General features: G+C 43.6%; 1 protein-coding gene across 1 annotated transcript in view; it reads left to right on the top strand.

The window, feature by feature from the left end:
• Window positions 1-6,721: 6,721 nt before the first annotated feature.
• RAB8B (RAB8B, member RAS oncogene family) overlaps window positions 6,722-14,558 on the top strand; it is a 56,558-nt gene continuing 48,721 nt past the window's right edge. Inside the window, exon 1 of the mRNA XM_019441879.2 lies at window positions 6,722-6,931. Coding sequence (XP_019297424.1) covers window positions 6,808-6,931 — 124 coding nt within the window. The 5' untranslated portion in view covers window positions 6,722-6,807. The remainder of the gene's footprint in view (window positions 6,932-14,558) is intronic.

Here is a 14,558-nt window from a genome sequence, read left to right as displayed (position 1 = left end):
CAAAGTTATTTCCTTCTTGCCTCTTCTTCCCAGTTCAACATCAATCCATTTGTATAAGAGAACAAGTCAGAATTTTCCTGGATTCAGCTCCATGACTTCTGCAGAAATTCCAACATAACTAACCACTTAGAGGTACTCAGTACAAAAACCAATATGCACTTGACACTGAAACAGGTGGTAGTATTCCTTTGTTGCTTCTGTCGCCTTGTCTCCTCTTCTTTTCTCTGTTTCTAACAGAATCCCATGATTTAGGTTGAGCTTGACCCTACACTCAGCCTTACTCCAGTTAGTGTAGGCCAGAATCTTAGACTCTAGGGATTGATTCATGGAAGGGCAGTCCAGTCCCGTGGAACTCAGTTTTAGGGTATTCATTTAAACTTTTGAGGAAGAGGACTCTCTACATCCTGCTTTGTTGAATCTGGAAGCAGTCTCAGGAGTTTCAGGAAGATATTTTGCAACCACATTGGGCTGGCCTGTTGAAATAAGTGTTACTTAGGAAACATTACTAAGAAAATGACAGAGAGAAAAACCAGGTACCAGGCATGTCATTTGAGCTGCTGAATTACTCACCTGTCATTAGTTTTATATCTGATTGTTTTAGTGTGTGATTAAATGTTTTTTCTTATTCAAGCTATCTAGTGTTCTATTATTTACTGCCATAAGCATCTCAATACCTGTTAGGATGCTGATTGTGAGTTTCAGCGTATCTTGACTTTGCCATTGGATCAAAGTCCATTTTAAAGTTGGTCCCAAAACTTTCTTTAATCACCCACGCTTATAAGAAACCCCACCCAAAAATGCATAGTATTTAGTGCATATGCCTTATTTGACACAAAATCCTACATAGCAATGTCTAGGTTACTGAAAGGAATGAATTTTACTAGAATCTTCTATTATTTTTTTGTGAAATATTTTATTGTCAGAAACTTTATTATCAGAAAAAGAAATAATATAAGAGGTAGTGGAATGGGTTCCTTCCAGTCCACCCTTTAGTAGAGTAAAATATTGATCTCAACTCTCTATGCAGGCTAAGGTTGGCCTCCCCTTTCTGTGGGCTGGACAGTGCCCAGAAATGGAGCCACTCAGAATTGTTGCAACTTGGGTGGCTTCTTCTGCATTGTAGATGACTAGGTATTCACTCCTGACACCCAGGAAAGGAGTTTTGCCTTCATCTGGGTGTTGGCTGTGGTCCTTGCCCATATTCTAAGGGCCCATGCTATAGATGGCCTCCCCTTCAGTCACATTGATTAACTCAGGCCTGAACGATGCAGACTATCTTCTCATCCCCTCTACACCTTTGTTATACACCTACTGACTCTGTTCTAAAAAGCTAGGTTTATAGAAATTGGTTAATCAAGCAGATACTGTAATTTCATGCAGCAATTTTTGTACCGTATCATTTTTATTTAACTTTCGTATCTAGTTGAGATATGCAACATATTTAACCATCTGTTTGGCAAGAGCATTTGATCCATCACATTGGAAGCCTGACCAATCAGAATGTATGCCCAAATAATCAAAATGGACACCCAACCAGTCAAATGGATGCCTAACCAATCTGAATTAAAAGCCAACCAATCAGAATGAACACCTGACCCATCATAATAAATGAAGAGTATACAGCCAAATACTGGTCTCCCATTTATTATTGAACTTATCACTTGTGGATTCTCCCCTCAATTAGATGGGAAGCAAACTGAGGGAAGGGATCATATGATAGATCCCTTTGTATTCTCCAAGTGGCCTTGCTGAGCTGGTTTCATAGGGTGAGCTTAATGGATATTTGTTTGAATGGACATTATTCACCCTGTGATTGCTCAGGAAACATCAGTGGGTGGAAAAGGTACAGTTTGTCTCTCTGATGAAGATAATTATAGAATTGTCTCACTGGAATATCACTAAACAAATAGCATGTTTTTGGCTGACACACAGGTGATAGGAGACATTGGTATTTTTGAGAGATTATCATTCAATATGATCTTGACAAGCTAGAGAAGTAAGATATAATCATACTGATTTCTTAAACACAACAATGAACAGTATACTTACAGAATGAATAACATATAAATATACTATAGAGTACAACCAGAAAGGTATTTGTGAGGCCAAAAATACCCAAGCAAATAATAAACTGAAGGTGAACCAGCTGTTTGAAAAACTAGAAAACTGGCATGATCATCAGGTGTTCATTCATTTATTTGACAGCTTAATTGAGTACCTACTGGGGTACACAGTGAGAAATTAGAAATGTTCTTTTCCTCAAAGAGCTCAAGTTGTAAGGGAGAAGACAAAGAAGTACACAAACTATTAGATAACAGAGAGAGAACTTATTCAATGGCTGAGTCATCAGCCAGTGAAAATAATCACCATGAAGGACATCTTTGTAGCCCACCGGGACAGCTGTGCTCAACAGATGGCAGAGGACCAGAACCCAAGAGTGCTTGGGCAGAAGCATCCACACTGCTGGGTGCAGACAGATGATCAGAAGCTGCTTTGCCCCTAGTGTTTCAGGACCATGTAAGCTCCTGGATTCGTATAGGATATAATTAAGAGGAGGAAAAGCCCCAATAATGGTAGATACCAGTTTTGCCAGCCCTTGCCAGGTAGGGGTCTCAGCCAAATTTAATTTCACTTAGGCAGTTAAGAAAGGTAACTCTTCTTACACTCAAGTGCTATAGAGCAATTCAAAACAGTTAAAGAGTGCTTGAATAAATTTGAAAATTTGCCTAGAGAACACACAGACCCTCAAGAATATGTGTAGATTCTTGGGAGCCTTTGATCCCCCATATGAATAAACTGTGAGATGTGAATAATGCCCTTGGAATTGTGCAACATGGCGGTCCTGAGGAAAGCCAGTCCAAGGACATGGTGAACACGTAGAGGAGGGCAGCAACAAGAAAATACAGGAAAACGAACTAAAGCTCTGTTCAAAACCAGCCTGAAGCTCACACAGACCTCCCACCATTCAGACCTCCTTTCAGTATCATTGCCCCACCTCATCAGGAGATTCACAGGGAAGAACTCAGGTTCACCCAGCTCGGCCTTACATCCACCTCTTTGGCTGGAGGAGTAGAGTACCCTGATTCACAGCCATCAGTGGGGGAGGAGCACTTACCAAAAGCAGGAAGAAAGAGTGCTGGTCTCACAAAAACCACAGAGAGTAAACTCCTTGGACATCGAGATTTCTGTAAGTCAAGCTGCCATGTAGATGTTAACCTTATCAAAGGCTTCAGTAAATATTTACAGAATCAGATTGAATGTGCTGGTCTTCCTAGTGCTCTGCAGTGATGCAGCATTTCAAAGATGGGTCTGGGCAACTGGCAAAAAATACTGATGTGGTTTCCTCAGAGCACAGTAGCATGGGTTTTTTGAAAGGGGTCACCAATGCCACTGAGAGAAAGAAAGCAAGGTGGCAATCAGTGATCAGTTACACGTGGTACTCTCAGCTCTACAAATAAACTTATCGTCCAGTCCTTTGAGAAAAGTACCCTGATTAAAAAAAATTTTTTTAATGTTTATTTATTTTTGAGAGAGAGACAGAGTGTGAGTAGGGAGGGACAAAGAGAGAGAGAGGGAGACACAGAATCCAAGGCAGGCTCCAGGCTTATGAGCTGTTAGCACAGAGTCCGACACGGAACTCAAACCCACAAACTGTGAGATCATGACTAGACCCGAAGTTGGACGCTTAACTGACTGAACCATCCAGGTGCCTCTTGATATAATAGTACTGTGCCTACCACCAAATCTGTTCTGTAAGTAACATTGTTGTACAAATTTAAAAATTAATAATGCATAAAGAGAAAAATTTGAATTCTTCTTGAAATAGGGCCCACATATCAAAATTTGTGAATGGTTCAACAGTGATGCACAGACTTACCACCTAGAAAGTCCCAATATTATATACTTGGTAATAGAGAAAAACCAGGGAAGTGAAAATAAGACAGATTTTTTTTTTTTTTAATTCCCATCAATTAAAAAAATTCCCCTAAGGAAATTTAGGGACTTTAAAATTCTTAACTCTAACTTTTTTTCTTTTTTTTTTTTTCTTTAGAGAGAGAGAGAGCAGGCAGGAGAGGGGCAGGAGAGGGAGAGGTAGAGAGAGAATCTTAAGCAGGCTCTATGGCCAGTGCAGAACTTGATCTCACCACTGTGAGATCATGACCTGAGTCAAAAATCAAGAGTCAGATGCTTTCCTAACTGAGACACCCAGGTGCCCCAACTTCTTTTCTGAACTTAAGTTCTATACCACATCTGTATGTTCTTATTCATACGGAAAAAGAATGGCAACAGTTGCATGCAGATAGTAGGACTAAAATTTATTTTAAATCAATACACATTTTATAAAAGAAAGATTTCACTGGTCTTTGAAGATTTTTTTCCTACTTCTTTCTCAGAATGAAGGTGCAGATATAGAACTGAGCTGTTCACCACTTGTTCAGCCCTGGTTGAGGCCAAATTCACAGACTTGCACGAGAACTGACTGGGGCAAGGAGGCTCAGCTTGTGCCAGAGGACAGAGCCCTTCCCTTAACGGGGCAGAAACTGACACTGACCTCCTTAGACCTTTGTTTCCATCAGGCAGGCTCTAGGAACTAGACATTTTATTAGCAGCAACTCTCTGGGTACTGTATTACCAATAAGTGTGAGTTAATGACACATTTCATCTTTTTTCTACATGGAAGGTGAAGGCCAATACTAAGACCAACCAAATCTTCTGCCACAAGACTAAGAATGGAGTATCACTGACACTGTATATAAAGTCACAAGCCACTTGAGGTGTTTTAGAAAAGCCTGCTGTCGGGGTGCCTGAGTGGCTCAATCGGCTGAGCGTCCAGCTTCAGCTTAGGTCATGATCTCACAGTTTGTGGGTTGGGCCCCCACATCAGGCTTTGCACTGACAACTCAGAGCCTTCTTTGGATTCTCTGTCTCCCTCTCTCTCTGCCTTTCCTCCCCCCCCCCCTCAAAAATAAACATTAAAAGAAAGGAAGGAGGGAAGGAGGGAAGGAAGGAAGGAAGGAAGGAAGGAAGGAAGGAAGGAAGGAAAGTCTGACATCTTGTTTACTGTCCCAAGTGTTTTCCTTATTCCACTAATGGTTGAGTCCACTGGTTTCCTTAATAACCTCCTCTAACCTAACCTCCTCTAACCTTCCATAAGGTGTTTCCTTAGATCTAAGGTAAATGCCTAGGCCAGTTGTTCTCTAATATTTTGGCCTCAGGACCCCTTTATCCTCTTAAGAATTATTGAGGTGGGGTGCCTAGGGGCTCAGTCGGTTGAGCCACCAACTCTTGATTTCAGCTCAGATCATGATCCCAAGGTCGTGGGATCAAGCCCTGCGTCTCTCTGGGCTTCTTGCTGAGCATGGAGCCTGCTTAAGATCGTCTCTCTCTCCCTCTGTCCCTCTCCCCGCTCTCTTTCTCTAAAATAAAAAAAAAAATTATTGAGTACTCTGAAGAGCTTTTGTTCATGTGGGTCTTATCTGTAGGTATTTGACATATTAGAAGTTAAAACTGAGAAGAGAGAAGAGATGGGAGATTGAACCCTGACTGGATGAAGCCTCTGGTCCTAGACCTCCTTAGCCATTCCTTGCCCTGTGGCTTTACTTGAGCCAGGAAACTTCCTTTCCAGGAGAACTTGTTCTGGTTGGGTTTCTGCCAGTAGCAAATGAAAGAGGCCTTAATGATACATCCACAAAACAATTATAGAATAGTCTAAAACAGTAAATAAAGGATTACATTGAGTATGACAATGCTGCCCCCTCCCCTTCATTTGTCATCCATGGAGAGAGAGGGCTTAAGAAGGTAACTATCACCACAAACATTTATGTTAGGTATTTCATTTAATTTTCTTTACAACCCTATGAAATGCTTGTTTTATGCCCATTTTACAGATGAGAAAACTGGGGCGCAGAGATTGAACAGCTGAGTCGCTGAGCCAAGACAAAATCCGATTCTCATTCCCAACGTCATAGTTCGGGCCTCGCATAATGATTTTCATTTTATAGGACATAGACCTGTAGCACAAGTCTTAATATTTTCAATTTCCAGATTTTTTTTATCCATCCTCTTGCCTTGGGAGGGGAGCGGTCTGCACAACAGATCTCTAAAATACCAATTGTATTTGGCTCTGGTCTGTGTGCTGTGAAGAGAACACAGCTGAGGTTCAAGTTAGAACGGCAATCATTCTTTTGGAGCTCTGTAACTGAGGAGCTGCGGGAGGGGGCTTGAGGTGGTGCTGATAAGGAACTGCAGGAGAAGCCAGATAACGCACTCTGCAGATAATCCACAGGCTGCGCCACAGCAGCATGAAGCAAAGAAGGCATCTCTGCTCCGGGTCCGGACCGGAGACATACGGGAGTCGTGGGACTCAGATTCCGAGGTCTGGATTTGAAAGGCGCCCACACACAAAGAAAACGGTGAACTTGAGTTCCAGCGACACTACGCGCAGAGTCCGAAAGGGGACCCTCCTTCCCGGCAGGGGTGGAAACGTCTAATCCACCGGGTCACCGAGGCCCGAGCAGCTCCTCTTATATCCCTTGGGGCTGCTCGGACAGCCCGCGCTGGGCACGCCCGAGACTCTCCAAAGGAACTACAAATCCCATCAAGCCCTGGGACGCGGGCGGTGATGACGAAGCCCCCTCGGATTGGCCGCGTGGGGCGGGGCGCGCAGGCCTTCTCCAAGGGAAGGGGCGGGTCTCAGGGCGGGGCGAGCGGTGGTGGCTCGGCGGACACGCCCCCTCGCCCGCGGCCCCCTCCCCGCCTCTCTCCGCCGCTTCTCTAGCTCCCCGGTCAGAGGGCCGGAGCGAGAAGATGGCGAAGACGTACGATTATCTGTTCAAGCTGCTGCTGATCGGCGATTCGGGGGTGGGCAAGACTTGCCTCCTATTCCGCTTCTCCGAGGACGCCTTCAACACCACCTTCATCTCCACCATCGGTGAGGGAGGGGCCGCGGCCGGGGACAGGGAGTGAGATGTGGGGGGCGGGTGCAAGGCGGCGGGGGAGAGGGCTGGAGGAGGGCTTGGGAGCCCCAGGGAGGGGACCCCGGGGACGGCAGGGTGGCGAGGGTAGTGGGAGAGGGTGAAGGCGTGAGGGAGAGGGGCGGGCGGGGACGTGAGGCTGAGGAGGGGGGAGGTGAAGAGGGAACTTGGGGGCAAAGGAAGGGGAACCAGAGGAACAAGGACTGGGGGTATTGGGGGAAATTAGAGGGTTGGGGGAGTGACAGGGAAGGGTCTTAGCAGGACAAAGTGATTGGAGCGGGGGGGGGGGGGGGGGACACACGAAATCTCATGGAGAAAGAGAAGGGGATAGTGGGTGTGAAATGGATTAAAAGACAGGAAAGAGGAAGGAAATGTGAAGGGGGAAATGAAGCTTTGGGGGGAGTAGGAGGGACGTGAAGTAAAAGAAGGGAGGACATCAGGGACAAGAGAGGTGAGAACCCGACAATCGGAAGGGAATTCGGGGGAATGAGTGATCAGGAGGTGAGGGATTGGGGGCACTGGCCGCAAGAGGTCTGGATCCCTCCTCCTGGGAGGGGCAGAACAAAATTGCAGGATGGGGAGAACAGTTCAGGGGGCCAGAGTGAGGATAGGTGGTGGAGAAAGTAAAAGAGAGCTGGGCGTGAGACAGGAGGCAAAAGGGGAAGCGGAATATACAGTTGAGCGGGTGTACCGAGAAGACGGAGAAAATGGGAAAGGGAGGGGAAATGGAAAGTGTGGGGCACAGGACTTTCTGCAGTAACCGAAAACACTGCTTACCATTTTCTCCCTCTTCTTCCTTCGGATCAAGTGCCAGAGAAAGAGCAAAAAGTGACTAAGGGTGGAATAATGTCTACAGGATATTAAATTGTTGTGTGAGTGTTAACGGGTGTTAAGAGAATTGGTGACTCTTGGGAATGGTGTGGTCAGGAAAATATGGTTCACTCCTTTACTACCATCGCCTAAGAAGCAACACTTTAAACTTTTTAAATTCTTGGGCTTGAATGTTTAATAACTTCTCAGCAGAGGAATTGATCTTACATTCTGCCTGCCTTCCTATGCATTTTGCTTTGGTTTTAATTATTACTTGCTAAATGAATCGCAACATGCACTGTACCCACCCCCCCCCCCTCCCCCAGTTGCTTTCAATTGATTCAGTTTTTCCTGATCTTGGTTGGGAGCTGTCCTTTCTGCTTTTGTACTGGCAAGACTTTGTGTCCAGGTAAAGAGATCTCTAACTTACCATAAGCTGAAGAGCAAATCAAACTGGTGTTTTTTCTTTTTGTAATTTTATTTATGTATTTTGAGAGAAAGAGCACAGGAGTGGCAGACAGAGAGGGAGAGAGAATCTCAAGCAGGCTCCGCACTGTCAGTGTGCAGCCCAGTGTGGGGCTTAAACCCATCCACCCGTGAGATTATGACCCGAGCCAAAATCAAGAGTCACACGCTTAACTGACTGAGCTACCCAGGCGCCCCAAAACTGGTTGTAAGCTGCCTATACAAGTGACCTTAACATCATTTCCTTTATTAAATAGCTGCAGTTAATTAAGTACCTTAAGAATCTTAGCTTTTGGTTGGGTGATGTCTGTGGTTTCTAATAGTAGCTCACTTAAGCACCTTTCACATGGTTCTTACAGCATATTTCACCATGAACTTCTGGGGTTATTACGGGGCTAGTGCTATGGTAATAATTGTATGTGAGTATTGTATGTTTTAAGGATTATTTACCATTAAAAAAAGAATATTTGGATATAGAGTGCTCTTAAAATTAAGAGCTGGAAAATTCTTTGGTTTGTTTGTTTGTTTGTTTGTTTGTTCTGGCCTCTTTCATATGGATTGAGTGCTCTGATTCCCCCCCCCCCCCCCCCCCCCCATGTTATGATGTCTGGGCTTAGGGAAGTTTGAGTTGCAAGTTCTTGGCAGTCATTCTTGAGTGGGACTTTTTCTTTTCTGAGGAAGCAGATTTTAAATGTCATGTCTCAAGTATATTCCCAAGAGATTTGGTGGGAGCTGTCACAGCAACCAAAGGACAGTAGTTTTGATGCTGGTACTAATTTCAAAACCCCAAATAAACCTTTTTCACTGTTGAATGCATATTGCAGTCCAGATGGTAAAGGACAATTTCTAACAAGTGGAGTGGGTAGCCTTTTGTCCATTCTCTATGTGACCCTCCCAGAAGCATTCTCTGTGTCGAAAGTGAATGAGTCTCGCTGATGCTGTTTCTGGTAAGCTCCTTGGATGACTTTTGCTCATTTGTAATAGCTTTATTAGTAACCCCCCCTTTTTTTTTTGCCCTAATTTTCGTTCCACATTTCCTCTAAGAGTATCTGCTTCCTTTTGTGATAGTAGCTTTTAAAAATTACTTTTCATGTTGTTGGCTTAGAATCTTTCTTGTGTGGATTTTTTTTTTTTTTATTATTGCAATTGGTTCGGTGAAGGGTTGCAGCCATGAAGGCAGGAAAACCAGTATCCTGAAACTGTGTAGAACAGAAGGGAGACGTTAAATGGGGTGAGTCTCGTATGTGATCTTGCTCTTTATATTTCTGTGGGGTGGATGTGGTTAAAAGAGGCTCTGAGCTGTGTCTTCAGTTGACGTGGAGGAGGGGAAATCCATGCCTCTTACTTAGCCCCAGAACCCGACAGGAAGTGGTATCACACTGCCTTCAAACAGCAGGAAAACTTGTATACCTGAAACCTAATGCTTTGCACTTGAAATTAAGCTGGGAAAAGAAGGTGAATGTTAACACCATTCTAGTGAAAAAAGTTCCACACATTCTTCACTAACCACAAACGTAGGCTTGGAGTGTCCACATCTCTAATAGCCATGTCCACTCCCCCTCCCCACCTCCTCCCCCATCCCCAGGTGATCTGAAGTTGTTGAGGTAAGAGTTGGTGGTCTATCTCCTTCCAGTCATAATTGTTTTTTGAGGTACCCAATTGTGTAAGTTCCTGGGTTTCTCCTAGGTTCTGCTACAGCCTTGCTGACAAAACTTGATAAGGTCAACGTCACAGGAAAGAGTCATTTCTTAATGCCCGAGGGGTGTGTGTGTGTGTGTGTGTGTGTGTGTGTGTGTTTGTGTGTATGTGTGTGTGCGTATGCGCGTGCTCGTGCTTTGGTACCTACGTATGTGTGCTTGTTTCTCCCCATGAGGATACACGTTAAGTCTTAATTTTGCTCTGTCAAGGTGGAAGTCATTTTTTAAAAAAGGCATCTGCCATCCTTAGACCCTGTTGGATAGTGGTTCGGCCATCATGACAGGAAGGAGACAGTCATTTTGATTACAGATACTGTTGTCTCACACACACAAGAACTTTCTTCTTACTTCTCTAAGGTCCTGCTACCTTCTCTGATACCCTGGCTTCCCTCATTTCCTTTCTGCTCTTGGGGGTGGTGGAGGGTACATTTTCCCTCACCTGGCCTATTGGGGATCCTTCAGTGTATCAGTCAGATAATATTTGTTGACTATTGCGTAGGGATGTTTTACCCGCTTGAAATTATAGGCCCAGTGCCTAGGACCAAGGAGCCTTTCAGTTCAGTTGTTTGAGAACTGAAAAAAGTTTTTCGATTAGCTCCCCCCAACCTCTTATGTAATCATAATTAATGTTTAATTAAATGTCTGTAAAATGTGACATTGAGACACTTAGGAAACAGTAGTACAGTCAGCTCTGCATCCTAATTCCTATGGGATGTGGGTGCAGTTTATTATCCGTATGAGGCCATACTGACACCTTGGAAAGGCCTGTCCTGAGCAAGGTACTGATGGAACAGAAAGAGAAAACCTAGCCCTGTCCTTTGACTGGACAGCGTGAGCGTCTTCCCCTGGCTGTCTCTCCCCTGCCCTCCCCCCTTCTTCCTGTTAGGGTATTTCCTGAGTGGTTTCATTATTTAGTTTAGTCATAGTTTGACAGCAGAAAGAGTTAGAAATTATCTACTTTATACCCTTGCCCCAATCTTGTAAATAGGAGCACGAAGGTGAAGTTGACAGCGTCAAGATCACGCAGCCGGGAGCAGCAGAGCTTAGTTCAAGTCTGTGTCACTTTTCACAGTCGAGCTGCTGCTAGTTTTGATCAGTCTGATCACCTCCATAAATCCAAGTCACCGCCTTTCCCAGGGAGGAATTAGATTTTGCACATGCGTTTTTCTGTGAGGAACTTCTGTTGGGATAACTCAGCACGTTATAGCTGTCCTTTGCCCTTTCTTTTGTGTCCATAGTTTCAGATTGGAAGATCAAAGTGCATCCTGTCATTAACGTTCCTTCCATGTGCAAAATAACTAATGAAATCATGTTAATGGCAGTGTGCTGGTTAATTGTCGCTGCCTGGTCTCATCAGAGCACTTTTCCATGTTTTATTCTGTAACAGTGCATTTTTTTTCTTGGATTTGCTTTTCCTAAAATCAGGGCTTGGCAAACTGTGGCCCCCAGGCCAAATGTGGCTTGCAGCTTTTGTGCCATCAATAAGCAAAGAATGCTTGTTAACGTTTCTAAAGAGTTATTAAAAAATAAAACAAAGAAGAATATGCAACAGAGACCATATGTGTTCTACAAAGCTTAAAAATATTTACTCACTGTTCCTTTATAGAAAAAGTGTGTCGACCCCAGCTTCAAATTAAAAACTGTTTTTGGTTGGTAGCAATTCAAGGCTTTTATCAAGACTTATTGACTGAAAAACAAACTTTGTCATATTTACATTTTTATCCAAGATGTTGTCAACATTTGGCCGAGCATAATCCAGATATGTAGAGCAAGTTGATTTTAATTTTCATAGTTGTTTTCCTTGGTTTCAGACTCTCAAACAAAACTATGCAAGGAACATGCAACTTCAAGTTGAACATTTTGTACATAAAGCTTTATTTTAATGTCATTGTGTTCTTTCAAAGCTGTCAGGAGGTTTTCCATCTAAGTGATAGCTTTGATAACCATACTATTTCAGAAAAAGTAGAACTTAATGCTTGATAATAAAGGGTTAAATTTACCTCCTCAATCAGTGTTTTAGTGCATGAGAAAAGCCATCCAACATATTAAGAATGGGTGTGGGGAAACTGAGTCTTGGATACAATATGGATGTGTCCTAAGAATAAGTGTACTTTAAAAAGAGTTTTGCCAACTGTTCTATGTGGCCGCAAATCAGGGAGGAGATTCTCTGGGCAACAGCACTGGCATTGTCTGGACCCACTGAGAAAGCTGGAGGGAAACAGGTTTGGATATTGTCTTGGGGGGAAATAAGTCTAGCCTTTGAAGACCAGGACAAATTTAGCAGTTGATCTGTGAATTAAGTCCCATAACTGAATCTGAAAAGAACCATGGAGCCAGAAGTGGAAGACCAGGGGGCTGCTGGCGTGGCCTGAGGCTGGCTCTAGTCTCGGTCTGCCTGCCTGCACACAGAGCCATCTGGGGCCCAGCTCTCTTGGGTGTAGTCGAATTGGGAATATTTTGCGGGAAAGAGATTTGATACAGGATGAGGGGAGGGTTGGAGTGGGGATGGAGAAGTAGATTTTCAGGGGTGAGTAATATTGTGGAACATAACATAATAGGGAGTTTGTGAAATGCAAGTAGCCGATCAAGTGGACTGGTTCATGTTTGGTGTTAGGGAGATATACGGCGAATTAGGAGGAGCAGTGGGGTCTGCGATCCGTTCATGTCCTGGCATCTGCCGTTCCTAGTGTTCTGGCCTTGGTGAGTCACTTGTTCTTCTAGGCCTTACTTCTTTCATCTCTAATAGAGTCTAATAATATTATACCAACTTTTCAGGGTTGCTGTGAATTGCATAGGGGCAGGAATCAAGCCTTTATTCACCTTTTAAATCTCCAAGGCCTGTATTAAATGACTCATCAACTGAACGAATGAATGGCTGGATGGATGAATTGTGAAAACACTGTATGAGCTCTACAGCATTGCTTGAGTTTTGGTTATTATTCCCTTCCATAGTATTATAATTACAGTATGTCTGAGATAAGATCAAAAGGGCTTAATCTGAATTCTTAACTCAAGAATGCCAGTAGAAAACGTAAAGGGACGTTTTAGACTAGGTACGGTATCACTTGTCTTTCAGTCTCCATAATAAGCTGTTTAACACCCCGCTTCCCACCCCCCACTGACATAAATACCAAATGGAAAATGAGTGGCATCACTGGGTTTGCTTCAGAAGAGCTTTCAGCTTTGTCTCTGCCCATTAGCTTCACACAATGCAACAGATGCCTGTTAACAGTTTCATGCCCAGTTTTAATTAGCAGATGGAGCTCTGTTTGTGTCTGTATGCTGCCTAGCGCTTGTTTGAATGACAAGGTAGCGAGTGGATTGGAACCAGGCTGGGCATTTGGGTTGAATAAAGCCAAATTCTGTTTTTCAAAAGATGATTATAAATATTTATTGTATAGAACTTCTTGTGTATCTCACCAGAGTGGCATAGCGTCTAGAGTAAAACTAATGTTTGCAGTTACGTCTTCCGCTCTTATTGCCACTTTAAAATTACATCAGGTAGAAAAAAATTACCATTTTTACGGCTTCAGTGAAGGCTTTACTGTCATCAAGTGGCTTTCTTTGAAGACCCATTTCAATATCTTGGCATGGTGTGTTGAGGCATATGCAGAGCCGGGCTGAAATAGACTTCAGCACGAATGCCAGGGCTGGCTGGTTGGTAGTGGCCCCCTGGCATGCTGCCTGGTGTGGAGTTCTGAGCTCCTAACTGAGCTCACCAAGGCCAAGGGCCCGATGGATTCCTGACCTCTGCGGTGGTGACTAAGGGAGAGAATGGGTGGCGTTGCCCTACACATTTGCCGTCTCTTTTCTCAAGTGAATAGGTAGCTATTTGTGGTTCATCCTGTTAGGGCTAAATTTCAGTAGTGAAAATGTTATCCTGGAATGATAATTGGATATACTGTATGTAGAAATGTGTCCTTTTCCTCTGCTCGGTTTTGTGTTTGGGGATTTGTCTCGTTTTGAGTTGAATTAATAAGAACCTTAAGGGAAGGTGCCTGATTGTCTTTAGAGGAAGAAGTGTTGCAAAGCAATGTAAAGTGGTGGAAACAATTGGAAACTGTTCTCTGCAGCCAACCTGTTACTTGGCTGCAATGAAACACCTATTTTCTTGCTGTATTGACTGTAGCATTCTGCATCAGTTTAATTAGGCACTCTGGTACTTACCTGTAGCTGAACCTTGGGACATTTTCCAAGTAGCTCTCCTTCCTCAGCCCAGAATTTTAATTCTTGGCACCCAGGAAAAAATGCTAAAGCTCTCTATGTCCTCATGTTCATCAAATTTAGTCTTGCTATCATTAAGAGACAGGCTATGGCAGTGCTAGTCGCAGCCCTGTGACAGCATTACAGGACTGAAGAGCACTTTGCAAATGCCGGGTTAGGTATGAAATCCCGCCTCATCATGATAAACACAACCACAAAGCAGTTAAGCAACGTGTAGTGTTGCATAGCTTTCTGCTGGCAGAGCTGAGACTGGCATGACTTCCCCACATTTTGCATATTTTGGCAAAGAACTTGGCAGTAATTATTTTAATAACTTATAGATGTTTTCCTGATATATAATGTAGAGGGACAATCTCTAAAATATAATATCAAGTTTTGACGTGAGATT

Source organism: Panthera pardus, unplaced genomic scaffold (assembly GCF_024362965.1).
Source record: "Panthera pardus isolate Hobbes unplaced genomic scaffold, ASM2436296v1 HiC_scaffold_24, whole genome shotgun sequence".
NCBI classification, from domain to species: domain Eukaryota; kingdom Metazoa; phylum Chordata; class Mammalia; order Carnivora; family Felidae; genus Panthera; species Panthera pardus.
The sequence above is the reverse complement of the archived record's forward strand: the minus strand, read 5'-3'. Positions and strand labels throughout refer to the sequence as shown.